Raw genomic sequence first — 26,335 nt, forward strand, 5'->3', positions numbered from 1 at the left:
ACAGTAAATATATCAGAAAAGTTTAATCTCATCACACTATATATATGTATCATATATATCATATATATTATATTATTTTCACATTAGATGCAATGCTATGTTCTTCCCCAATACAAGTCAAGGTCCAAAGCCATCTTAAAAGAATCAAAGGCTCCTATGATTAATTGAAATGTTAAAGAAAAGGCAAAGTGGCAGTTTAAAAGAAGTTCTTCCCTTGCTTTTTAGCTTATCTCTCCCCTCCCCCAGCCTTTATTCTTCTGATTTACTCAAAAAGGAGAGCATAAAAGCATCTTATTAGCAATTCTTATCCAGGAAATATAAGCACTTAGGATCAATTGAAAGGGAACTGGGAGAAGGGGGAGTTAAGAGGGAGAAGACTGTCATACAATAAAAAAAATCTAGTTTAGTAGGCACACAGTTAAGAATATCACTTTGTGTATATCTGATTTATCAGATGTTTAAAACATCCCTGCAAATGTTTTATTACCTCTAAACATTTCCCCTTTCCATGAACCTTTACTCTGCTGCTTAGAAATACTTGAAATTCATCTTAATTATAAGTCAGCTTTTGGAAGCAATAGAGCCCAGGGTATTACATGCAGTTAAGTTGAAATTGTTAAGTAGACTGATACCTATTATAGTAAGCTTCCGGGGAAGGTTACTCCCAGCAGATGTACTAAAACTGTTGATTCCTCCTCCTTTTTTTTTTTTCTCATAAGGAGGATTTTTGGAACATGCTAAAGGCAGCGAGTGTGTTGATGTCTTAGTGACAAAAGCTAGATTTCTGTCAGCTGCTTTCATTAAGGTTAGCTTTTAGCCTGTGCCCTCATCATGGCCATAGATTTAGTTTTGGGTTAGGAAACGCTAATCCACATGTAAATGTTCTCCATGATCCACACATGTTTAGCAGTCTGATTACATTTTTAATGTACCTTTTAACTCCTCTTGTTATCCTTAATTAATTTTAAGAGATGTGAACAAATTCACATTTGTGTCTTTCCTAGTCAGTTTAACTTCTAACCAGGTAGTATCAATGCCTAGTCCCCTAGACCCAGCTCGGAGAATCTAGAAATCTCATCTGGCCTCAACTCTCAGCACAGGGCCTTTTATGTGCACAGCTCTCACGAAATAAAGAACTTTAGGTTGAGAAAGAGATAACAAAACGTCTCCCCAAACGGTAATTGTTCATTTCAGGGCACTCTTCAGAGATGTTTTTAAGCCAGGGCTGCATCTCACGGGGGCAGGGAGGACAGAAACCGTCTCCAAATGTCGGGGCTTATCTCCCGGAGATGCCTCCAGTGTAGCAGACAAATCTCCGAAGTGGGAAATAGTTTTCCCTCCACAGGGCCTCGGCGTGTGAGCGAAGGAGGGGGATGGGCAGGGGCCATCAAGGGAGAAGTCTCCGGCCTTTTCACGTCTCTCAACACCATCCCTCCCTCACCCCGCCTCCTCCTTCCCCGAATCCTAAACAGGCCCGGGGGTGGAGGGGAGTGGTCTGGGGCGGGGTGGGGGTTGGGGGAGAGGGGTTCGGGGGCAGTCCAGGCCGGGCCTGGAGGCTCGGCCTTTGTGGCTCTGTCCTCGACGGCGGGGGCGGGGGGGGGGGGGGGGGGGGGGAGAGGGGAGCCAGAGGTGGTGGGGAAGCGGGCCGGAGACCCTCAGCCGGGGCTTGACCCCCAGGTGCATTGTCCGGCGGGGCCCGCCCCCTCCCCCCGGGCCGCGACCCGGCCGCCACTGGGCCCCCTCCCAGCGTCTCCCTCCGCGGCCGCGCCGACCTCGCGGTCCCCAGACCAGGGGCCAGATGTAGAAAGTAGTCCCGAGGCCGGCAGCGGCGGCGCTGTCCACTCCACCGCCCCCGCCCTCTCCAGCCGCCGCCTCACTCCGCCCCCGGGCCGGACGTTCGGGCCCCCCGCCTCCTGCGAGCTGGTGTCCGTGCGCCGGCCTTGCCGCGCCCGAAGAAACCAGCCGCCGGCCGCGCCGTGCCACGCCACGCCGTTGCCCGAGCGGGAAGCCCAGGCTGCGCGCGTCCAGCCGCCGCGCGGAGAGCGGCCGGAGTAGGGAGCCGGCAGGCGGACAGCGGCTGCGGGGCGGCCGGGGAGCATGCCCACCCAACCCTGCTGAATGGCGCCTTCCCTGAGACCCCTCGCCCGGCCGCGGCCGCCAGGGATGCTGCTCGGCGCGCTCCTGCTACTGCCGGTCCTCGGCCCCGTTCCAGGTGGGCGCGCTTTCTTCTGTGCCGGTGGGGCGTGAGAGAGCGCGAGTGGGCAGGGGAAGGAGGCAACCGGGTGTGTGTGTGTTGGTGGGGGGGGCGGCGGGTCCTTCGCGGGGGCGCTGACCCCCAGTCTCTGCCCCCTCCCAGCAGCGAGTCAGGAGCTGCCGCTGGAGCGCGAGGTACCGGCGGGCTCTGCGGGGGCGCGGGTGGCGGTGGGCGCCTCTCGCAGCGCCCGCCCCTCCCCGCTGCGCTCCCCCGGCCGCGCGCTGCGGGCCGGCGCCAGCCGTCCACTCTCGCCCCTTTCTCCTCGCGCCATTGTCCGCGCTCCGGCCGCGTACTCGCCTTCGGGGCCAGCCTGGGCTCCGCGCAGGCCGTCCTCCAGCCGGGGCCGCCGCGGCCGCACGTGGCTTTATTTATATTGTTTCCTTAGTGGCAGCCTCGCGGCGCAGGGGGCGCCGCGTTTCCGCGCGGCTTCCCCTGTTTGCAGTGGGGGCTTCCCCACGTTTTAGGGCGGGGGAGAGAATAGGTGAACTCAGCGCCCAGGTCAGACCCCTAAGTGCCCCCACTTTCTCGGATCCGGATCGAACTAGGAGGAGACGGGAGGGGTGGAATTGGAAAGAGAAGAGGAGTGCAAGTTTTGTGGCCCATTTGTGCCCCGGAGGGGAGGGAGAAGGGTCCCGAAGCTGAAAAGGAAGGTATCTAAGTAGGGTTTATTTCTAACAGCTAGGGATTTGGGGGCAGGGCCTGAGATATGTGCGAATCTGAAGATCCCTCCAAACTCCAGGTTAGCCTTGAGCAAACTTGGATGAACTAATTTTTCTCTTTTGACGTGTTGCTTTATTCTTAAAGAGTTAAAAATTGTAAAGTGGATGCGGGGTGCGGGGTGCGCGGGGAGAAGAGGTGTTAAGAATTGGTTGTTTTATTTGTTTACAGGTTACAAACCCCAGACTTTCGTGGGTTTTTTGTTTTGTTTGTTTGTTTCCTGGAGGAGTTAGTTTTCTATTAGCAAGAGAAAAGGATCAAAGTCAGATGTGACTCGGAAACACAAGTCACATCTTGTGGGGGCCTTCCGGAGTGGTCCTCGCTGCGCGGGGCTACTAGGGTCGCTCGTGTCGCCCTGGGCGTCCATTAGGAGAAGTCGGCAGCCAGGGCGTGGGAGCGTGACTAGTGTGTGAGGTTTGGAGGGCCTGCCTTGATGAGAAACAGAGATCAGTCCCGGGGATTGGTACTCATGAATTCAAGACAATCAGAAGGAAGATGAAATGCCCTCCGCCCCTAAACCCCTCATACTCTACTCGGCCCCAATCAATATGCAAGACTTAAGCTAACCTTTGCGCTAAATGCAGGAGGTGACAGGGTATTAGTTGGTCATCGGATGCTTTTTTCCTGACGGGGACCCGGGACGATGTGTATGCCTAGCATAAAGCCTTTACTCTGCTCTGATAAAAATGTGTATTGGTTGATTAAGCAATCTCCTATCCCTGTTAGACAGTAAGGACCAATTAGTCACACATTTTTTTCCAACAGTTGGTAGTTCTAAAAAAAATGAAATAGAAGTTTCCTAATCCGATCACCCACTGAGTACAAGGAGCAAGAGTTAGCAACTTTTCAAAGTCAAATGTTTGTCTTTTAAATACCTACCATACTCAGCAGAAATCAAGTAAATGGGTCTCTTTCAGGGAGCAGAGACGAGAGTCCTTGCTATAAAAGGGCAGATATAAAAGTGCAAACTTGTCATCTGTCACAAAAGATAAACGCACTTCCCAAAGGAGTAGGTACCAGGGGTTTCAAAAACTCTTCAAGGGACAAGGAAATAAACTTGCTTGTTCACAGAGTCGGAATTTTGCTAATGATTTCTTGTAAAATTAGACTTTTACGACTTACTCTGTTCAAGATCTTTTTGACAAGCTTGTAAAAGTAAGCAAACAGCTTGCGCTCAAGAGTTTTCCCGATGATTTTGAAACTCTAGCAAGGTACTTGAGGACAGAATTCTTAAAAGGGGTAAAAGTTATTGAAATCTTCCCTATGCTTTTTAGTATAAGATGTCGTAAAAAGATTTCTCTGATTTGTTGAGAAGGTTAGCTGAAACTTAGATTGGTTTATTAGGGTGTTTGTAAGTTAACTAATATGGTTTGTTAAACTTTGTCTCATTACACTCTGAATATGTGTTTTACAATTGTGTGTTAAGAAATGATTTTACACTTATAATTCTGGGTATGCCTTTCCCCCCTTTTCCTTGTAGGAGTATGGTGCTTTAGCGAACTGTTTTTTATCAAAGAGCCACAGGATATAACTGTCACAAGAAAGGACCCAGTCGTTTTAGATTGCCAGGCTCATGGAGAAGTTCCTATTAAGGTCACTTGGTTGAAAAATGGAGCAAAAGTGTCTGAAAATAAGCGGATCCAGTTTCTGTCCAATGGCTCTTTATACATCAGTGAGGTGGAAGGCAAGCGAGGAGAGCAGTCTGATGAAGGATTTTATCAGTGCTTGGCCATGAACAAACATGGAGCCATTCTTAGTCAAAAAGCTCATCTGACCTTATCAAGTAAGTGTTTAAGTTCTTGGTTGTTGGACGTTTTTCACTGCTGCATTTGGATGATTTCTCAATTCATTGGCATGCTAACCTGAAAAATCACACAAACATTAAGAATTTTCCTGGAGACAGTAGTTGATGCTAACTAAGGCATGCAGAAAAATCTGAGGAAAAAAATATCTAAATTCGAATGAGTGATTTAGAACAGAAGTCCCATTAGGTTTAGAACACCAAAACCTGTAGAGGTGGCTTTGTATAAATTTGTTTCAAACTGTGAAAAAAGTTGGATGAAAAGTTTGACCAACACAACAAAAGTTGTTCTAAAATCTCATTTTTGTAAATTAATAATTAAAATTTGAAAATCACAAGCAACTTTTTCTGCTTTGTAGATGGCCCTTAAGTGCTAAATCTTTCGTATAGCCCAAGCTTCCATTTCTCTGACTGCTTTAAGATCACCCATGTTGCTTTTTAATTGATAGAGAGGGCATTGGTCAGTAACTCCCAAGCCTTTGAAGTATTCGAAGGCTTTTCCTGCTGGGAGAGAAAGAGATTAAGGCCATTTCCATATTATGCCTAATGGACTTAAACCAGATCTGCCCACTTTTTTCCAGTTGTCATAAAGTTTGCTGTCTAATGATTTCCTTTGTATTAACAACCCAGTCAGATCAACCATTTGTCCAAGTGACCCACTGCTTGGTGGTTGCCCTGGTAACTGTTGAGTGTAAACAGGGGCCTAGGATAGTTAGAGAACTCCTTGTTTTCATTGAGGCTTTCCACCTCTTCAGGTGATCAAATACCCCGCACTCAAGATTACAAAAGACAATGTAAATCTTAAAACAAAACAAAACACAGCACAACTGTATTTTAAAAATAGTTTTACAGGCATCCTAGCTACAAGCTTTTATTAATCCACAAAGCTAGATTTTGCACTATATCTACAAATTGATCATTTACAAGATGAACAATAGGAGAAGGGAGCTCTTGAGATAACGCCGTAATCTTTAAGAAATAGTTTCTTCAGGGTCTCCACAGTTAAAATTCAGCTATTGGTGGGGGTTTCTTAGGTGACTTTATTGTAACAGTCCATGGCCATATTCATGCCATCCTCATTTCAGTAATATATTTTATTTGTACAATAATAATTAATAGTGGAAAATAAATTGCAAGCAGAGATATTTTTATATTGAAAAATGTCAGAAAAGTAGAGGTTTCCAATTCTAGTCCCCCTTCCCCAGAATAGTATAAACCTGAGAGAATGTCTGATAAACTCCTTTTTTTTTTGCTGTGATCATTGGCCAATAATCATCTTTTTGTGTTGTTGTTGAGTAGTGGTTTTTCAGTACAGTATTGTTTTCAGGATAGTGTGCTTTTTATGCTTATGTCCTGTTCATTTAATTTTTGTCTAATGTAAAATTGTTCTATAGAGTTGTAATTTTTCTACCTTTTTGGGTTTGTGGAATATTGTGTTTTCATATCCAGGAACTGTAACTTGTATTACCTTGCCAGAGAGGAGAGGGGCAGGATGGAAAGGTGGAGGGGGGCAGATGGGCTTTGAAAGATGAAGCATTTGTCATGACCACACGGTATTTCCAGGACCTCCTTAGAAGCCTGACAATTCTAAGGCACTCAGAAATACTTTGAAAATACACAGAGCTTTCAGTTTTCATAAATAAAGTCTGAACAGTATTAACATAGTAATAGTGAAACAATGTTAATATTGGCTTTTTGAGTAGCGTTGGATTTTGTATCTTTATAAAAATTATTAATGACAAATATTTTATTAGATGTGAATCATTTTGAAGGCTTTTGTGGTGAAGTATTCATATTTTAAGTATCAAAAACTTTCCAGTTAAACCATGTAGAACATTGCTTTGCTGTTAAATATCAACTGTAGTATGTTAGTTATAGGAACCACACTTTTCATATGCACACATTTGGAGGTGCTTTGCTAGGAAATTGCATTCAGTATTGTAGATTTAAAATAAGAAATGCATAGTGGGTTTAGATTTTTCTTTAGAAACGAAATTTCTTAGAGATTTGAAATTCACCAAGTTAGTTCTGATATCTGAGACGGCAATGTCCAATGACATTGTCGTCTCAGATGACTTTATCCTGTGTTCATGGTAAGATGTTATACGAATTAAACAGGAAGAGAATAGGCATTAAGTGGACATTCTGTTTTTGTGGGGTTTTTTTAAAAGGTTGGTTCTCTCCTAGTTAGTGAAAGCAGCAGGGTGCAAGTATGTTCTTTTTATTTTCTGGTCAAGGATTTTGTCAGCAAGCATATCTTTTAGTTCTGAAGTGTAATAAGTAGATCTGCACCTGGAAATCTAAAACTTTAATCTGTGCAAGTTTTAGATTTTTAACGCAGGCAATCAAGTCTTGGTTTCTAAATTTAGGAACTAGAAGCTGAAAGTTGCACTCTAGGCAAGAATTCCATTATTCATGTGTAAATTAGGAATTCACAGGGTTAAAAGGTTAGAAACTGGCCAGGATGAGGTTTACCCTTGTGATAAAGAGCAGATGACCCTCATTCATTGGCCGAAGCTTTCATGTAGCTCTTCTGCAAAGTTAGTTATTGCCATGAATTGTTCTTGAGGAATGCAGAAATTCAAATGTGAACAGGCCTTTCCTTAAGTGTCACTATGGAGCCTTATCTCCCAGGCACATCAGAGCTGGCAGTGGGGACAAGGTTCCTCCCCAAAGGCCTGGAGGCTTTGCTTTCCTGTTGTTCATCCAAGCACAAAAGGATTTGTCTAACTTAGTTTTTCTACGGCATCCCATTTTTAAAGGAAAGTATAGGGTTAAAGTAATATTTAGTTTTTTTAAAAAGTTAATCCTTTTTATTGATAGCCATTTTAGCCATTTTACATTTTCATGTAATGGAATAGAAAAGGGAGTAATGTGAGAGGCTCTTTTTCTAGTTGTATACAATAGTAAGAACAGGATATTAAACCATTTCCCATAAATTTCAGTATTTTTAACTGAGAATCAAATTTTCACTTTCATAGGTGCTAAGTCTTCACTACATAAATAATCTAATTTAAATATTTTAGGAGTGAGAAGTAATCTGTGACATCTTGACATTTCTTGCATTCTAATTGTTGAAGTAAGATAAATTTCATAGGAAAGCATTAGTGTGGTAAAATGGTCTCATATTTCAACAAGTTTAAATTAAGATGAGACATTTGAGAGAAGTAAAGGAGGAGGCAGGTTGTGTTCTGTGATGTGTAGAAGACTGGCCAGTAAGCTAGTGATTGAACAGGAAGCTGGTTGTTTATTTCCTTTCCATAAAAGGTGGAAATTGAAGTCTTAGGATAGAGGGAAAGAGAACATAAAGCTGGCTTATATTTGTTGGGTTTTTCAGGACTGTTTGCTTGGGTGCAAAATAATTTTTTAAATGAGCATTTGTAGCTGGAAGACCATAGGAATTATTATAACTTTATGATGGATTTTTTTCTCCAAAATTTTGAGATTAGTTTTAGCATCCATAAAATTGTTTTTTGGGGGGTGTCTATTTCTGTAATTTTATGTAGCAGTAGTTGTTTCCTGTAAAAGGATGTAGGTGGTTTTCCATGAATAAAATGTTTATTACTTCAGTTTAAGTTGAGATGAAACTTGAAGTTTTTTGATGAGATTAATGAAAAACTGTTCTGTGAGTGTGGTTCCTAGCTTAAAGAGTAGTACATAAATTATAGCTCAAAGCTGATCTTGAAATGTGAAGTTAAAATATATTGAAAACATTTAGAGTCATGTTCGAAAGAAAAGAGGGTGGGTGGTATATTGAAAAGAGAAAGGTAAGAGCTATGAGACTATTAGCCTAGATTTTGAATTTTATTAATGATCCTGGACCCAAGATGGGCAAGAGTTTGCTTCATTGTCACTTTTTATTGAGATTTGTAAATGCTGTAAAGGACATTGTCTCTTACCTGTGTGCATGTTCACTTCAAATCAAGCTGTTAACAGTTACTTGCCCTAACTTAAGAGTGCTAACACAAAAGTAAAAGTTGTTTGATTTTGGAAAAATGAGACAGATTGAGATATTTAGAGAGACCAATCTGCCAACATTGTAGATAAGGTTCAGATGGTGCTTTCTGGGTCTAAGAAAAATCATCTTTAAAGAGAAGGGGGTATGGTTCAAAAGTACATATTTAAATTAAAATTTTACTAGCTTAAAACTGCATAAGTTAAATCAGGGAAGTAAAAGCACATGTAGTTCTACAGGCTCATTTACAATGATACTTGGTTCTTTTTTTAAATTTTTTTTTTTTTTTTGAAGGTGTTGGGGGTAGGAGTTTATTAATTTTATTTATTTATTTTTGCTGTGTTGGGTCTTCGTTTCTGTGCGAGGGCTTTCTCTGGTTGTGGCAAGCAGGGGCCACTCTTCATCGTGGTGCACGGGCCTCTCACTATCATGGCCTCTCTTGTTGCGGAGCACAGGCTCAGTAGTTGTGGCTCACAGGCCTAGTTGCTCCGCGGCATGTGGGATCTTCCCAGACCAGGGCTCACACCCGTGTCCCCTGCATTAGCAGGCAGATTCTCAACCACTGCGCCACCAGGGAAGCCCGATACTTGGTTCTTAAAGTCTGTCTACCTAAAAGGTTTATCAGGTACCTGGTGATGTCTGGGTAATGGAACCAGTTTTTCCCACTTTGCACTTGATTAGTGAGGCTCATTTCTTGTCTGCAGAAACCTGTAACGCTATCTCACTGTTTTTCAAAGTTGTTGGATTTTTTATTTTTCAATGAAGCAGGGTCCACTGAGGGGTAGAATTATAATTTGCTTTAAGATGTATAAATGTGTTTGTTTATTTTATTTTTGTCCAGCTTCTTAATGGAATTTTGAAAGGGCATTTGGTATGGCCCTCTTGTGTCAACTAGCTCTGATTGTTCTAAAGAAAGGCCCTAACTCTCAGCACTTGTTTGCCCAGGCATTTGTTGTCATTGCTCCTGAATTTAACAGCTGGGCCTATTGATGAAGTCCAGAGCAGTTTAAAAGAATAGCAGAAAACAAATCTCTTAAGCAGGGTGTTAGGTTGAAGGAGTATTTCAATTAATAAGTACATGCATTTGAGGTTCCTTTTTTGAAAACCCTAATATTCTTGACTACAATTTTGAGAGATGATTTTTATTTCTCCTAGGCAGAGGTGCTCAGTTAGGGTTGATTACTTTCAGCTTTTAAACTGGCAATTACTATTTTTTTTAATGGGGATTTTATTTTTCTTTAATTTTTAAATTTTTAATTTACTTTTGGCTGTGTTGGGTCTCTGTTGCTGCATGCGGGCTTTCTCTAGTTGCCGCGAGCAGGGGCTACTCTTCGTTGAGGTGCACGGGCTTCTCATTGTGGTGGCTTCTCTTGTTGTGGAGCACGGGCTCTAGGAGTGTGCCGGTTTCAGTAGCTGTGGCTCACGGGCTCTAGAGCACAGGCTCAGTAGTTGTGGCGCACGGGCTTAGTTGCTCCATGGCATGTGGGATCTTCCCGGACCAGGGCTCGAACCCGTGTCACCTGCATTGGCAGGCGGATTCTTATCCACTGCGCCACCAGGGAAGCCCGGCAATTACTATTAATATGAAAATAATAATGTTAAGTCAGGCATTTTGCTGAGGATTATAGTTGAATTTTTAAAACAGCACTGATTATTGATATGTTTTAAGAGAAATTCTAAAAGTTGTACCCCAAATAAAGTTTTTGTTGTCAGTCAGGGCTATTTTATTTTTAAATTTATTTTTAAAATATATTAATTTATTTCTTTGGTTGTGCCAAGTCTTAGTTGCAGCACGTGGGATCTCTTAGTCGCGGCATGTGGGATCTTAGTTCCCTGACCAGGGATCGAACCTTGGCTCCCTGCATTGGGAGCACAAAGTCTTAATCACCGGACCACCAGGGAAGTCCCAGTCAGGGCTGTTTTAGTACTTCTGAGAGTTTATAGTGTTCAGACTCTTTATTAAAACATTTTTAAAACTCTCATTTGGTAAAAAATCTTGGTAAATGAGAGGAGGAAGAAGATATGGTTGTAATCATTGAAGCAGTATTGGAAGTCGTCCTAACATGGTAATCTGCACAGAGCAAATTCACAGTCAACAGTTGACAATGATGTACAAAAAAGGTAAAAATGTTCCAAATTACCTTCAGCAGCTATAATTCTGAAGCCAAGTGAACTGCTTTAGGGATATGTATTGCAGAGGATAAAGGTGTCATCCTCACAAAGATCTCTGACACTAATCTGACAAATACTTTCCTGACTTTTACATTCCTTGGTTTTTTTTCTTTTTTTAACCTCTGGTTCTCAGAAACTGCTTTTGATGAGCTTTAAAAGCCAAATTCTTATAGACTGAGCAGAAGGCGTGAATTTAAAATGTTTGGGTTTTTTTTTTTTTAAGTTTCTGGAGGGTTTGCCTTTTTCTTGTGTTCGTATATATATATTTTACAGCTTTAGCGTTTGTAGTGGCTAGATTAATCAAGTAACTATTGGAGAATGCAATCATTGTTCAGGGTCCTGGTTTCAAACTTGTATCCTCATTGGATTTGTTGTTAGGACTGATGGAAAGAAAATTTTTGCTTTATGAAACTGTAGTAAATCCCTGTGTAGAACAGTGTGACAGTTTTTTTTAATGATATTGCTTTATATAGACTACTTTCTCTAAATAAATCATATTCCTTTGGAATAATCCTCCAAAATGACCTTTTTATTGTTTTGTAGTCTTTTTGGTACTACTCAGAATGGATCTTCCACTCCACCAACATTTACCAAATAAGTAAATAAAAAAATAAATTTCTTTTTTTTTTCAGCTGTGGATTACATTTCTCAGGGTTTCTCAGCCTTGGGGCAATTGACATTTTGGACTAGGTAATTGTTCATTGCAGAGGCTGACTTTTGCAATGTAGGATGTGTAGCAGCATCTCTGGCCTCTATACACCAGATGCCAATAGCGCCCCTTCCTAGTTGTGGCGACCAAAGAATGTGTTTTGGGAGGCAAAATCGCCCCTGGTTGAGAACCACTGATGTTTCTGAGAGTAGTGCAAAAGTTCTTTCCAAGTGTCACTAGGCTATTAGTATTTTAACTGTTTCTGTGTTAACTTGATATTCAACTTTTTTTGGTTTTAGCAGTGTTAAATTTATTGATTGGAGACGACTTACTATTTTTAGGTACTGTCAAGGAAGCTTGATAAAGAAATGTATTTGGATTGTTGTTTGTCTAATTTGGAGTGATGCCTTTCCATCCCTTTTCACACATAGTACATTGAAAACTGCTACTAAGAGTTTACCCTTCTGTAGGTTCATTCATTTTGATTTCAATATTTCAGATCTTTTTGGGGGGATATCTAGTCTAAGAGTAAATGCAAATTTCATTTAACTGTGTTTACATAGCACCTTTTTTTTCTTGATGTGATGGACACCATAGTTGAAGAGATACGAAAAACCTCCATGTGTGGTTAATGTTAGAGAACATCTCTTGTGATGCTCTGCATGGTGAGAAGTAAAACTGTTTGAGATTAACAGCCCAGAGAATGACATTTGCTGTGTGGTACGTTTTTCATTGGGTGAATGGTTAACAGAAATCTTTTCAGCTAATTCAGTGGTACCATAGACTTATTTTGGGCAGAAGCAATTTCACTTCTGCAGATAATGATGTAAAGATGGTAGCATCTTGTGAGGGCATCAAGGGGTGACAGAAAGGAAAAGAATTAGACACTAAAGTATATTAACTAATACATAGAAAGTCACAGGCAAGTTGGGTGGTTATTATTGAAATATTTGTTTTAGATTACTTAGTAGTAGTGGGCAGGGACTTCATAGTTTTTATCTTTCCCAGGATATCACTCTATGTGTGTGCTTCCGTTTTGATTAAGCTGTTTATGCTAGTAAAAGTTATGATTGTTGCTACATGCAGTTAGTCACCGGTAGAGGCCAGTAGCCACTGGTGGCTCAAGAGGGCAAGTTGAGATAGATGAAGGAGGAAGCAGAATATTTTAATGAGTGATTCTAGTGCTGAGCAAGTCTGGCTAAACGTTTTTGGCACCATGTGTTCTATGCCAGAAACGTTACTTGGAGTATAACAAATCATCAGTTAGTTCAAAATAGAAGAGAAGAATGCACATTTTCATTATATTTGAGGAAAATAGTGTTTGAGTCAAAACAGAATTTTAATATTCTTGAGTGCTTATTTTCCTGTCCTTGTAGTCATTTCATAAAGAAATTATGAAGTTGACAATTTCCAACAGCTGGTAAATACTCTTCATGCTGCTAAATTTTTACTGAGTTGCTGGGAGGGGTGAGGTGGGAAAGCAGAAAGAATGACAAAAAGGCAGAAGAGCCAAGCATTAGTGCCTTTTCCATTGTTGGTGACTTATGTGACTTTAGACAAATCACTTAATCATTCTCATCCTTGTCAGATCCTTGTCTTATCTGTAAAAATAGGTACCTGGGGGGAAAAAAGGGAGGGGTGGATATTGAGCAACACAGTGCCCTTAGTTTTTTAATTCTGTTATTGTAATTCTAAGTAAATGGCCAATAAATTATATTTTTTGTAAGGCTGAGCCCAATCACATTGCAAGAGAACCATTTAAGTCATTGAGAAAAAATGTTTAAAAGCTGGTCAGTTATTTAACTTGGTACTTTTAAGGATTCATACTCTTGCAGTGGACCTTAGGAAGATCTGCTTTTGGAGATGGGGAGGCCTTAAACCAATACTGATAATTTGAACTAGTACTATTTTTAAGAGTCTAGAAAAATAAATTACTTTGCCTGGGATTGGACAATTCAGAATAGTTGTGCTGCTTTGAAGGTTGGCGTAGTGTAGGAGAGGTATAACTTTACGAATATGTATCTGGTTCTGCTAATAATTAATAGTGTATTCTAATGTTTATTGACTCGGTGTTTAAAAAAATAGTGCTGGTTTCATCTTAAGAGAGTTTTGCTAATGTTATTAGTGTTTCAATAGAAATAGATTATACTGGCTTCCCCACTACGACTGCCAATTCCTGTTAAGAATGATAAGGTTTAATTTTTCCTCCAGCTTTCAAACTGAATTAGCTTGAGTCCCTCTGATTGGATTTAAAGTAATTTTGATTAAAGTACTGACCTCAAACTGGACACATAACAAGAAAAAAATGCTTTGATGTTGGTATTGCATTTTGGTATTTTTTTTTAAAAGGGAGTTCACAAATTTTCTTAGATAATTTTATCAGCTAAATGTGTTCACTGTTTTCTTAATAAAAAGAATTCACTTTTTGTATATTTAAGAAAGCCATATTTTCATGCTCTGACTTAGTAATACTTTTAACGTAATTTTAACTGAGGGACCAACTTCAGTAAAGCAATAAGATTACCAAAAGTTTCACCAAAAGCATTATGAATGTTATCCCAGTGATGGAATATTTCTTCAAAGCCTATAAGTATCTTTACCTGGATGATTTACCACATTTTTAGAAATCTGTGATAATTAATACTTGAAAGAAAGTACACAGATAGAAGAAACTTTGTGAAATTTAAGTTTAATTTTCAGTCTACCAGTTGTCAACTTGGAAGCGCTGATATTTAGGGAAAAAGTTTTACTGCTTAGCACAAGGTACAGTGAGAAATTATAAGTGGATCCACAGTTGGTCAGTAGAAAGGTGATAATTTTCTTACCATACTAGAATCAACTCCACCATTCTTTTTATTTTTTTAATTGAGATATAGTTAATGTACAATATTATGTAACTTACAGGTGAACAACATAGTGATTCACAAATTTTAAAAGTTATACTCCATTTATAATTATTATAAAATATTGCCTGTATTCCCTGTGTTTACAGTATATCCTTGTAGCTTATTTAATTTATACTTAGTAGTTTGTACCTCTTACTCCCTTACCCCTATTTTACCACTCCCTGCTTCCCTCTCCCCACTGGTAACCACGAGTTCTCTATATCTGTAACACTGTTTCTTTTTGTTATATTCACTAGTTTGTTGTAGTTTTTAGATTCCACAAATAAATGATGTCATATAGTATTTATCTTTCTCTGACTTATTTCGCTTAGCATAATATTCTCCAAGTCCATCCATGTTGTTGCAAATGGCAACATTTCATTCTTTTTTATGGATGAGTAGAATTGTACGTATATGTATACCACATGTTCTTTATCCATTCATCTGTCGATAGACACTTAGGTTGCCTCCATATCTTGGCTATTGTAAATAATGCTGCTATGAATGTTAGGGTACATCATGTATCTTTTTGAATTAGTGTTTTGGTTTTTTTTGGGAGGGACATATATACCCAGGAGTGGAATTGCTGGGTCATACGGTTTTTAGTATTTTGAGAAACCTTCATACTGTTTTCTGTAGTGGCTGCACCAATTTATATTCCCACCAGTAGTGTACAACAGTGCCCTTTTCTCCACATCATCACCAACATTGTTATTTTTGTTCTTTTTGATGATAGCCATTCTGACAGGTGTGTGGTGATAGCTCATTGTGGTTTTAATTTGCATTTCTCTGATGACTAACAATATTGATCATCTTTTCATGTGCCTGTTAGCCATCTGTATGTCTTCTTTGGAATAATGTCTATTCAGGTCTTTTGCCAATTTTTTAATCAGGTTGGTTTTTTTGATATTAAGTTGTATGAGCTGTTTATGTATTTTGGATATTAACCCCTTATCAGTGATATCATTTGTAAATATTTTCTCCCATTCAGTAGGTTACCTTTTCATTTTGTCGATGGTTTCCTTTGCTGCTCAAAAGCTTTTTTTTTTTTTTTTTTTTTTTTTTTTTTTTTTTTTTTTTTATGCGTTACGCGGGCCTCTCACTGTTGTGGCCTCTCCCGTTGCGGAGCACAGGCTCCGGACGCGCAGGCTCAGCGGCCATGGCTCACGGGCCCAGCCGCTCCGCGGCATGTGGGATCCTCCCAGACCGGGGCACGAACCCGTGTCCCCTGCATCGGCAGGCGGACTCTCAACCACTGCGCCACCAGGGAAGCCCCTCAAAAGCTTTTAAGTTTAATTAGATCCCATTTGTTTATTTGTGCTTTTATTTCCTTTGCTTTAGGAGACAGATCCAGAAAAACACTGCTACAGTTTATGTCAGAGTGTTCTGCCTGTGTTCTCCTCTAGGAGTTTTATGGTTTCCACTCTACCATTCTTTATCAGAACAGAAGGAAAGTGATTAATCAAAGTTATTTCCTATTAGACAACTTTCCAAAGGGGATGACATTTTTAGAAAATAAAAGACAAAGAAAATACATTATTATTTTCCACTGATCTCCAGACTTTTAAAGACTTGTTTAGATACTGGCTATGAACATTTTGAAGAGAGAACCTTAAGATCGGTAAAACTTATCCCATAGTCAGTGGAGAGTCCTTGCTTCCTAATTTGACTTGCAGTATCATTCTGCCTTTCTCTAACATGAGTAAAGAGCACAAGTTGTAGTCTTAGAAATTTCTATTTTGCAAATAATAAAGATGAAGCTGGAAGGAGTTAACTGCCTTATCCAAGGGCACAGCTGCTAGATCTGAGACCAGAGCTCAGGTTTGCTAATTCTTGTCATGAATTTGAAATGCTTAAATGAAGATTTTGTCCTGTGTATTGTGTGGAAGTGTGTCTTATTATATTCAAATATCTCTTCACACCCAGAATATAGAAAAGTGAATGGTAATGGGGTTGACCCTGAGGTTAAAGATACTTCTTACATTTCTTTTCTTTTTTTTTTTTTTTTTTTTTTGCGGTACGCGAGCCTCTCACTGTTTTGGCCTCTCCCGTTGCGGAGCACAGGCTCCGGACGCGCAGGTTCAGCGGCCGTGGCTCACGGGCCCAGCCGCTCCACGGCATGTGGGATCTTCCCAGACCGGGGCACGAACCCCTGTCCCCTGCATCAGCAGGCGGACTCTCAGCCACTGTGCCACCAGGGAAGCCCTACATTTCTTAATATTTATGTTAAAAATATTTTATCATTGTGAAACTTACCCTTTACTGTACTTATATAAGGTTTTGTGGTTGTTTTTGTTGATGTAGTGAAAATCACTAATGTGTTTATATTTTTACTGGTCCTGTAACACTTCATGGAACTTCTTTTCTTGTGGATAACTTCAATGTGGGGAGATTGAGCTCTTGTCCCTTTAGAGGCTCAGTGTTTGTTGATACATCTGTCCAAATGGAAGTTTCATCTAAAGCAGTGATTTTCAGTGTGTCTTTGAAGAACCTCCGATGGAGTGAGACTCTTTTGTAATTAAAAGGTTGTTTTTTTGTTTTTTTCTTTTAATGAAAACTACTATTTATCTGTTTATTTGCTTGCTTGCTTGCCATGCTGCACAGTTTGCGGGATCTTAGTTCCCTGACCAGGGATCCAACTCAGGCCCTCAGCACTGAAAGGGCAGAGTTGTAACCACTGGGCCACCGGGAATTACCCAAAAGGTTGAGTTTTAAATAAATGGTTGAGCATGTGTCATTATTATCTTATGGGAAGAGGGGCATAGTGACAGCCTATATCTAGCTTGGAAATGGTTTTTATAACGACAGTTTTATTGAGATAGAATTTACATACCACAAAGTTCACCCTCTCAAAGTGTACAAGTCAGTAGGTTTTGTGCATCTGTCACCACTGTCTAATTCTAGATTATATCCATCACCCCAGAAAGAAACCCCACACCTCCCAACTCTCCCCTCCGCTATTCCCTGGAACCACTAATCCAGTTTTTGTCTCTGTAGATTTGCGTTTTCTGGATATATTATAAAAATGGAATCATACAGTATGTGGACTTTTGTGTCTGGCTTCTTTCACTTAGCATAATATTTTCAAGGTTCCTCCATGTTTTAGCATGTGTCAGTACTTCATTCCTTTTTGGGGGCTGAATAATATTCTGTTGTTTGATATACCATCTAGTCATCTGTTGATGGACACTTACTTGGATTGTTTCCATCTTTAGGCTATTCTGAATAATTCTGCAATGAACATTGGCACATAAATATTTGTTTGAGTCCCTCTTTTCAGTTCTTTTGGGCGTATACATAGTAGTGGAATTGCTAGGTCATCTGATAATTCTACATTTACCCTTTTGAGGAGACACCAAACATCTTTTCATGTGCATATTGGCCATTTGTATATTTTCTTTGGAGAAATATCTATTCAAGTTTTTTGCCCATTTAAAAAAATTGGGTTGTTGATCGTTGTGTTGTTGAGTTGTAGGAGTTCCTTATGTATTCCAGACAGTAAACCCTTATAAATTATATGATTTACAAATATTTTCTCCAATTCTGTATTTTTTTCAATTCACTTTCTTGATAATATTCTTTGATGCACAAAAGTTTTTAATTTCGATGAGGTCCAGTTGATTTTTTCTATTGTTGCTTGTGCTTTTGGTGCTATATCTAAGAATCCATTACCACATCCAGTGGTAGGAGTCCAAACTCACACTTTTGCATATGGAAATCCAGTTGTCCTACCACCACTTGTTGAAGAGAATGTTGATTCCCCATTGAATAAACTTGACATCCTTGTTGAAATCAATTTGCCATAGGTATATAGGGTGTGTTTCTAAACTCTAAATTCTGTTCCATTGGCCTGTATGCCTGTCTTTATGCCAGTACCATGCTATTTTGATTATTGTAGCTTTGTAGTAAGTTTTTAAATCAGGAAATGTAAGTCATCCAACTTTGTTTTTCTTTCCTAAGACTGTTTTGGCTATTCATGGCTCTTTGCAATTCCATATGAATTTTAGGATTGGCTTTTCCATTTCTGTTGGGTTGGCCAAAAAGTTCCTTCTGTTTTTTTTTTTTTTTCCTTCTGTTTTTAAATAAAAATAAAAGGCACATTTTTCATTTTCACCAAGAACTTTATTGAACAACATATTCACTGTTTTGTTCCACTACCTTCTGCCATTTTTCAGGCAACTTTGTAATTCTGTCTTCCCAAAACTTTTTATCTTTTTGAGCAAAGAACTGTTCCAGATGCCTTTTACAGTCTTCCAGGGAATTGAAATTTTTCCCATTAAGAGAATTTTGTAAAGACGAAAGTAAATGGGAATCTGAATGTGCAGTGTCTGGTGAGTATGACAGATGAATCAGAACTTCCCAGCCAAGCTGTAACAATCTTTGCCTGGTCATCAAAGAAACATGCGGTCTTGCATTATCCTGATGGAAAATTATACATTTTCTGTTGACTAACTCTGGACGCTTTTTGTCGAATGCTGCTTTCAGTTGGTCTGATTGGAAGCAGTACTTGTTGGAATTAATCATTTGGTTTTCTGAAAGGAGCTCATCATAGAGGACTCCCTTCCAATCCCACCATATACACAACATCACCTTCTTTGGATGAAGACCAGCCTTTGTTGTGGTTGGTGGTGATTCATTTCACTTGCCCTACGATTTCTTCTGTTCCACATTATTGTACAGTATCCACTTTTCATTGCCTGTCACAATTTGTTTTAAAAACAATGTTTTCATTACGTTTAAGTAGAGAATCGCATACGGAAATACAGTCAAGAAGGTTTTTTTGCTTCACTTATGTGGAACCCAAACATTAAAGCGATTCACGTAATCAAGCTGGTGCAAATGATTTTCAGCGCTTGAATTGGATATTTTGAGTGTGTTGGCTATCTTTTGCCTGGTATAATGTTGATTGTTCTCAATTGATGTCTCGATTTGATCTCTATCAACTTCAGCTGGTCCACCCGACCAAAGAGCATCGTCCAGCGAGAAATCTCCAGCACGAAACTTCGCAAACCACTTTTGACATGTTCAATCAGTCACAGCACCTTCTCCATACACTGCACAAATCTTTTTTTGCGTTTCAGTTGCATTTTTACCTTTCTTGAAATAATAAAGCATAATAGGCTGAAAATATTGGTTTTTTCTTCCATCTTCAATATTAAAATGGCTACCCCAAAATTCACCAGTTTGGTAAGTCTTTTTTTTTTTTTTGCGGTACGCGGGCCTCTCACTGTTGTGGCCTCTTCTGTTGCGGAGCACAGGCTGCAGACGTGCAGACTCAGCGGCCATGGCTCATGGGCCCAGCCGCTCCGCGGCATGTGGGATCTTCCCGGACTGGGGCACGAACCCGTGTTCCCTGCATCGGCAGGTGGACTCTCAACCACTCTGCCACCAGGGAAGCCCTGGTGAGTCTTTTTTTAAATGCAAGCTGATATGACAGCTGTCACATACAACCTGACAAAATTGTTTCGAATGAAGTTAAAGACAACTGAGTGCTACTAGAGCCATCTTTTGGAAAACAACCGAACAAACCTTTTGGCCATCCCAATACATAAAAGAATGTGGCATGTTGATATGGATTGCATTAAATATGTAGATTGCTTTGGGTAATATTGATATATTAACAATATGAAGTCTTCCAGTTCACAAACAGCATATCTTTCTGTTTATTTAGGTCTTTATTTTCTTTCAGCAATATTTCACAGTTTTCATTGTACAAATATTTCATCTTTTTGGTGAAATTTATTTGTCACTATTTTATTCTTTCAGATGCTTTTGTAAATAGAACAGTTTATTATGGGTGTATATACACACAATGGCTTTATGTGTATCATAAAGCCATTGTGTCAATCTTGTATCCTGAAATTCTTCTGAATTGATTTATTAGCTTTAGTAGCTTTCTTACAGATTCTTTGGAGTCATATATATATATATATACATGTATATATAAAATCATGTCATCTGTGAATGATACAGTTTTACTTATTTTTCTCCATTGGATGTCTTTTATATCTTTTTATTATCTAATTGCCCTGGCTAGAACTTCTATGTTGAATAACCTCTGTTTCCAGTTCTCAGAGCAGAAATATGGCTATTATTACTGCAAGGACTGCAGCATATGATGGGAAAATACTTATGTGAGGTACCTACAGGGTACCAACAAGGTTTACTTCAAGGAGTTTTGCAGAACTTGCGGAAGTCTTATAACCCTTACCAAGTGAAGAATATCACCTATCAAGTAAATCAGATGTTTCCATTTTGTGTCTGAATTCGGTGGCGGTAGAGAGTTTTAGTGTGTTTTCTTGAGTGTATTTTCTAAAAGAGGCTAGGTTCTCAATGACCTTAGGTTTTGACTGCTTTTTAGTAGGAGTTGTAGAAATAATACTCAACTAGGAAATGGGGCTTCAGTGAATGTTTCCTTCTGCCCTTGCAAATCTTGGTCTTATTAACCTCTTATTGAAACTTACCTCACGTGCATTATGGAAGAATATTTGCTTTACCTGCTGTTCAGAGTCTACTGTAAATAAAAGAAGCAAACTGAAAAATAGACTACTTTTCTACCAAAAATGTGTGTTTGTGTGTGTGTGTGTATGTGTATGTGTATAAGAAGCTTTCTGTCTTTCACCATTGAGTGTGATGTTAGCTGTGGGGTTTTCATAAATGCCCTTTATCATGTTGAGAAAGTTCCCTTCTACTCCTAGGTTTCTGAATGTTTATTCACGAAAAGATGTTGGATTTTTTCACATGCCTTTTCTGTGTCAGTTGAGATCATATAGGTTTTTTTCCTGTGTTCTGTTAATGTTATATATTACATTGATTAATTTTCTTCTATTGAACCACTTTTGTGTTAAGATAAATCCTACTTGGTCAGTACAGTCCTTTTAATATGATGTTGAATTCAATTTGCTAGTAGTTTGTTGAGATTCTGCATCTATATACATAAGGGTATTGGTCTGTAATTTTCTTTTCTTGTGATGTCTGCCTAGCTTTGGTATTAGAGTTGGCCTCATAGAATGAGTTACGAAGTATTCCTTTCTCTTCTGATTTTTGGAAGAATTTGGGAAGGATTGGTGTTCATTTTAATTTAAATGTTTGGTAGAATTCACCAATGAAGCCATCTCGTCCTGAACTTTTATTTGTTGAGAGGTTTTTAGTACTGATTCAGTCTCTTTGCTTAGTATAAGTCTGTTGTGATTTTCGATTTCTGAGTCATTTAGGTAATTTGTATGTTTTTGGAATTTATCCATTTCATCTAAGTTATCTAATTTGGTGTACAATTATTTATAGTATTCTCATAATCTTTTTTAAAAAATTTTTTGTAAGGTCGATAATAGTGCTCCTGCTTTCGTTTCTTATTTTATTTATTTATGTCTTCTCTCCTTTTTTTTTCTTTGTCAGTCTAACTAAAGATTTGTCAATTCTGTTCATCTTTTCAAAGAACCAATTTTTGGCTTTGTTAATATTATGTGTGTGTGTGTGTATATGTGTGTGTGTGTGTGTATGTGTATGTATGTGTGTGTGTGTGTATATATGTTTTGCTATCCTGTATTTCATTGATCTCTACTTCAATCTTTATTATTTTCCTCTTTATACTAGCTAGATTTAGTGTTTACTTTTTTTTCTATTTCCTCAAGGTGTAGTTTAGGTTATTATTTTGAAAGCTTTCTTCTTTTTTAATGTACACATTTATAGGTGCATATCTCCCTCTGAGCACTGTCATAAATTTTGGTATGTTTTATTTTCATTTGTCTCAAAATACTTTCTTTTATTTTGGTAATTTCTTCCTTGACCCATTGGTTAAGAGTGTGTTGTTTAATTTCCACATATGTGTGTTTTCCAGTTTTCCTTCTGTGCTTTAACTTCTAGCTTCATTCCATCATGATTGGAGAAAATATTTTGTATCAACTTAATACTTAAAAATGTATTGAGGGCTTCCCTGGTGGCGCAGTGGTTGAGAGTCTGCCTGCTGATGCAGGGGACACGGGTTCGTGTCCCGGTCTGGGAAGATCCCACATGCCGCGGAGCGGCTGGGCCCGTGAGCCATGGCCGCTGAGCCTGCGCGTCTGGAGCCTGTGCTCCGCAACGGGAGAGGCCACAACAGTTGAGAGGCCCGCGTACCACAAAAAAAAAAAAAAAAGTATTGAGACTTGTTTTGTGGCCCAACGTATAGCCTATCCTGGAGAATGTCCCATGTGTACTTGAGGAAAATGTATCTTCTACTCTTGTTGGCTAGAGTGTCTTTACATGTCTTATTAGGTGTAGTTGGTTTATAGTGTTCTTTAAATCTTCTATTTCCCTACAGATCTTCTGTCTAGATGTTCTGTCCATTATCGAATGTCTTGTACTGAAGCCTCTAAATGTTATTGTAGAACTCTATTTCTCCCTTCAATTTTGTCAGTGTTTGCCTCATATATTTTGGGATTTTGTTGTTCGGTGCACATATATTTATAGTTGTTATTTTTCTTGATAAATTGACCTGTTCAGCTGTGTATAATGTCCTCCCTTGTCTCTTGTAACAGTTTTTGACTTAAAGTCTATTTTGTCTGATACTAGCATAACCCCTCAGCTCTCTTTTAGTTACCATTTGCATGGAATACCTTTGACCGTTTTTTCGCTTTCAACCTGTTTGTTTCTTTGGATGTAAAGTGATTCTCTTGAAGACAGCATATAGTTAATAAATCATTTTTTAATCCATTGCACCAACCTTTGCGTTTAATCCACTTATATTTAATGTAATTACTGATAAAGAAGGATTTCTGCCATTTGATTTTTTTTAATATGTCTTGCATGTTTTTTTGTCCCTCATTTTCTCCACTACTGTATTCTTTTGTGTTTAGTTGATTTTTTTCATGGTGAACCATTTTGACTCCCTTCTCATTTCCCTTTGTCTATATTTTTTAGATAGTTCTTTGTAGTTACCATAGGGATTATATTTAACATTCTAAATTTATAACAATCTAGTTTGAATTGATACCATCCTAGCTTTAGTAGCATGCAAAACTCTGCTTCTATGCAGTTTAGTCTCCCCTTTTATGTTATTGTGATATGTTACATCTTTCTATCATATGTGCCCAGTAATACAGATTTATAATTATTTTTATGCTTTTGTCTTTTAAATTATGTAGGAAATAAAAAGTGGAGGTGCAAACCAAAAATATGTTAGTTCTGACTTTAATATTTTCCTATTTAGTTACATTTACTGGAGATCTTTATTTCTTCATATGGCTTTGAGTTACTGTCTAGTATCATTTCTTTTCAACATGAAGGATTTCCTTTAGCATTTCTTGTAGGGCCAGTCTAGTAATGAGCTTCCTTAGCTTTCGTTTATCTAGAAATGTGTTAATTTCTGCCTCATTTCTGAAGGACAGTTTTATTGGATATACAATTCTTGGTTTATAGTTTTTTCTGTCACTTCATGTCATTCCACTGTCTTCTGGCCTCCATGGTCTCTGAGGAGAAACCAACTGTTAATTTTATTGAGGAATGATAAGTACACGACAAGTCTCTTCTCTCTTGCTGTTTTCAAGATTTTCTATTTGCCTTTGTCTTACAACAGTTTGGTTATAAGTGTATTTATGTGCATATCTCTCTTAATTCATCCTCTTGGAGTTCATAGAATTTGGGCTTTCATCAAACTTGGAAAGTTTTCAGCCATTATTTTCTCAAATATTCTTTGTACCACATTCTCTCTTCTTCTTCTGGAACTCCCACAGTGCATATGATGATCTGTTCAGTGGTGTCCCTTAGGTTCTTTCACCCATCTTTGTTTTTGCAGATCATTATGTTCTTCCCTTATGGCTTTATTTTTGTCTTTTCTTTCATGTTTTTAAACATTCTAAATCGTTATCTTGCAGTTTTCTTCAACTTTACTGTTATCTCAAGTTCTTGAGGTGCCAACCTCCTCGTTTTCTACATCTGGTGATTTTCCTTAGGGCAGATGGTTTCCTTATGTGACTTGTAATCTTTTATTATGAGCTCATCTTCACTAAGGCTTAGTATATCCTATATTATGGAAGTGTTTTTTTCTGTTTGGTGCCCCACAGTTTCACTGGTCATGGACCAATTTGGGGACTAATTCTTGGCTGCTTTACATTATTTATATAATTTTATAATCTACACCAGTGTGTAGTAAAGGCCAGGGGTTTATGTTTGTCACGGGAAACATTTCTTCTCATCTAGAATAAACCCTCCTTGTTGCTAATCTTACTGGTGGGTGAGTTTTTCTACTGACTCTTTCTTCAGGTGCTTCTGGGATTTCAGCTTCAGGTCTCAGTTATTTATGTTGTGATGGAACAAAACCAGTTTCTCTTCCTAGAAGCCTCCAGTGCCTGTAGCCACCTCTGGACCATCATGGCACCAGGCCAAAGTTTACTATTCTGTCCTTGCCCTTAAATTTTTGTTAGTGCTGGTGATGTTGTTTTGAATATGTTCTGTACAGCATTTCTACGTGGTTTTGTGGGAGAGGGCATCTGTATTTACTCAGCCTACCGTTTTGTAGGAAATGAAAAGGATGGCATCTTGAAGAATCTCTTCCTGCCTCAGAAACTACACGCCTGATCTTTGAGGACTTAGTTCCTAACTTCTTGACTTCACATCTCTGCATAATCCTAACTCTCTTTGTTTTATTTCTCATCATCCCTCCCAGCTACATTTCTGTCTTTCCTTCCTTGTTGTTTCAGCCCAGTCCTAGTTAGTGGGATTTTTCAGTGACCTTGACTTATGTTCCCTTCCACTGCCAGAGCACCCAGGAAAATGCTTCGCACATTGTAGACATTAAAGCACTTACTGGTTTGTTGAGAATTGTGTGTTTTGGCTTATTTCTGACTTGGCACTGTCATTCGTTGCTTCAACAAATAGTGATTGAAAGCCTACTCTGCTAGGTCCTGAAAATACCGCAATTAATTAAAAAAAACAGTCCCTGACCTCAGTGATAGGTGAGTGGGAGCAAGGAATTCATAAATAAATAATATTTAGAACAGTATGGTTGTGCAGTAGTAGAGTATATTTTTGGTAGAGCTGCATATGTAATATTATTTTTTCCAACTTTATGTTGAAAAATTTTAAATCTATAGAAAAGTGGCAGGATAGTATAATGAACACCTGAATACGTTTCACTTAGATTCTTAGCTGTTCATTAAAATGTTGCCACGTTTACTTCATCCTTCTCACTCTCTCTAAAAATGTAAGTTGCAGACATCATAACATTTCACCTCTAAATACTTCCCTATGCATCTCCAAGTCTGGGGTGGGAGGTGGGAGGTACTTAGGGAGAGATACTTGTGGTAGTGATGCCTAAGGTAAATTTTAAAGGAAAACTAGATTTTAGTTAGATGAGGGAGGTGATTAGTCCAGTAAGGTACAATAGTAAGAAACAACATGTTATGTGTGGAATAATAAGCTTTTTGGTGTTGCTAGAGAATATATTTCAGGGAAGTGAGACCCAGAAATGGAGTTGGAGATGTGGGCAGGATCCACTCAAAGAAAGACTCATTATATACCAATGCCCTTTTAAGGAACCTGGAATTTAACCAGGTTCCTTAAAAGGAACCAGGTGAATGATGAAGAGCTGCAGGGGATTGGACTGGTCAGTTTGTGTTTTGGATTGATCACACTGGAGTCTTGAGGACAGAAGTCAGGTGCACAGGGATGGAGGCTGTGACAGTATCATGGTGAGAACTCCTAAGGGCCTGGACTGGAGCACCAGTAAGGGGGTGAAGGGAAGACAGATTTAGGTTATAATTAGGATTAAAAATTGGTGGTACTCGTTAGATGTGGGGAATAAGGGAAAGGGAGAAGTTCAGGATAATGTTGATATTTCTAGTTTGGGTGACTTGGTGAATGGTGGTGTCACCAACTGAAATGGAACACAGGAGGAGGAGCTAATACAGGGAACAAGATTATGAGT

At 39.1% G+C, this 26,335-nt stretch overlaps 1 protein-coding gene across 1 annotated transcript in view; it reads left to right on the forward strand.

Annotated features, from left to right (window-relative positions):
- The first annotated feature begins 1,985 nt into the window (after window positions 1-1,985).
- Window positions 1,986-26,335, forward strand: part of PRTG (protogenin) — a 138,450-nt gene continuing 114,100 nt past the window's right edge. The window contains exons 1-2 of the mRNA XM_032623834.1: window positions 1,986-2,212; window positions 4,452-4,754. Of these exons, the coding sequence (XP_032479725.1) occupies window positions 2,119-2,212; window positions 4,452-4,754 (397 nt within the window). The 5' untranslated portion in view covers window positions 1,986-2,118. The remainder of the gene's footprint in view (window positions 2,213-4,451; window positions 4,755-26,335) is intronic.

Source organism: Phocoena sinus, chromosome 2 (genome assembly GCF_008692025.1).
Source record: "Phocoena sinus isolate mPhoSin1 chromosome 2, mPhoSin1.pri, whole genome shotgun sequence".
Taxonomy (NCBI): Eukaryota; Metazoa; Chordata; class Mammalia; order Artiodactyla; family Phocoenidae; genus Phocoena; species Phocoena sinus.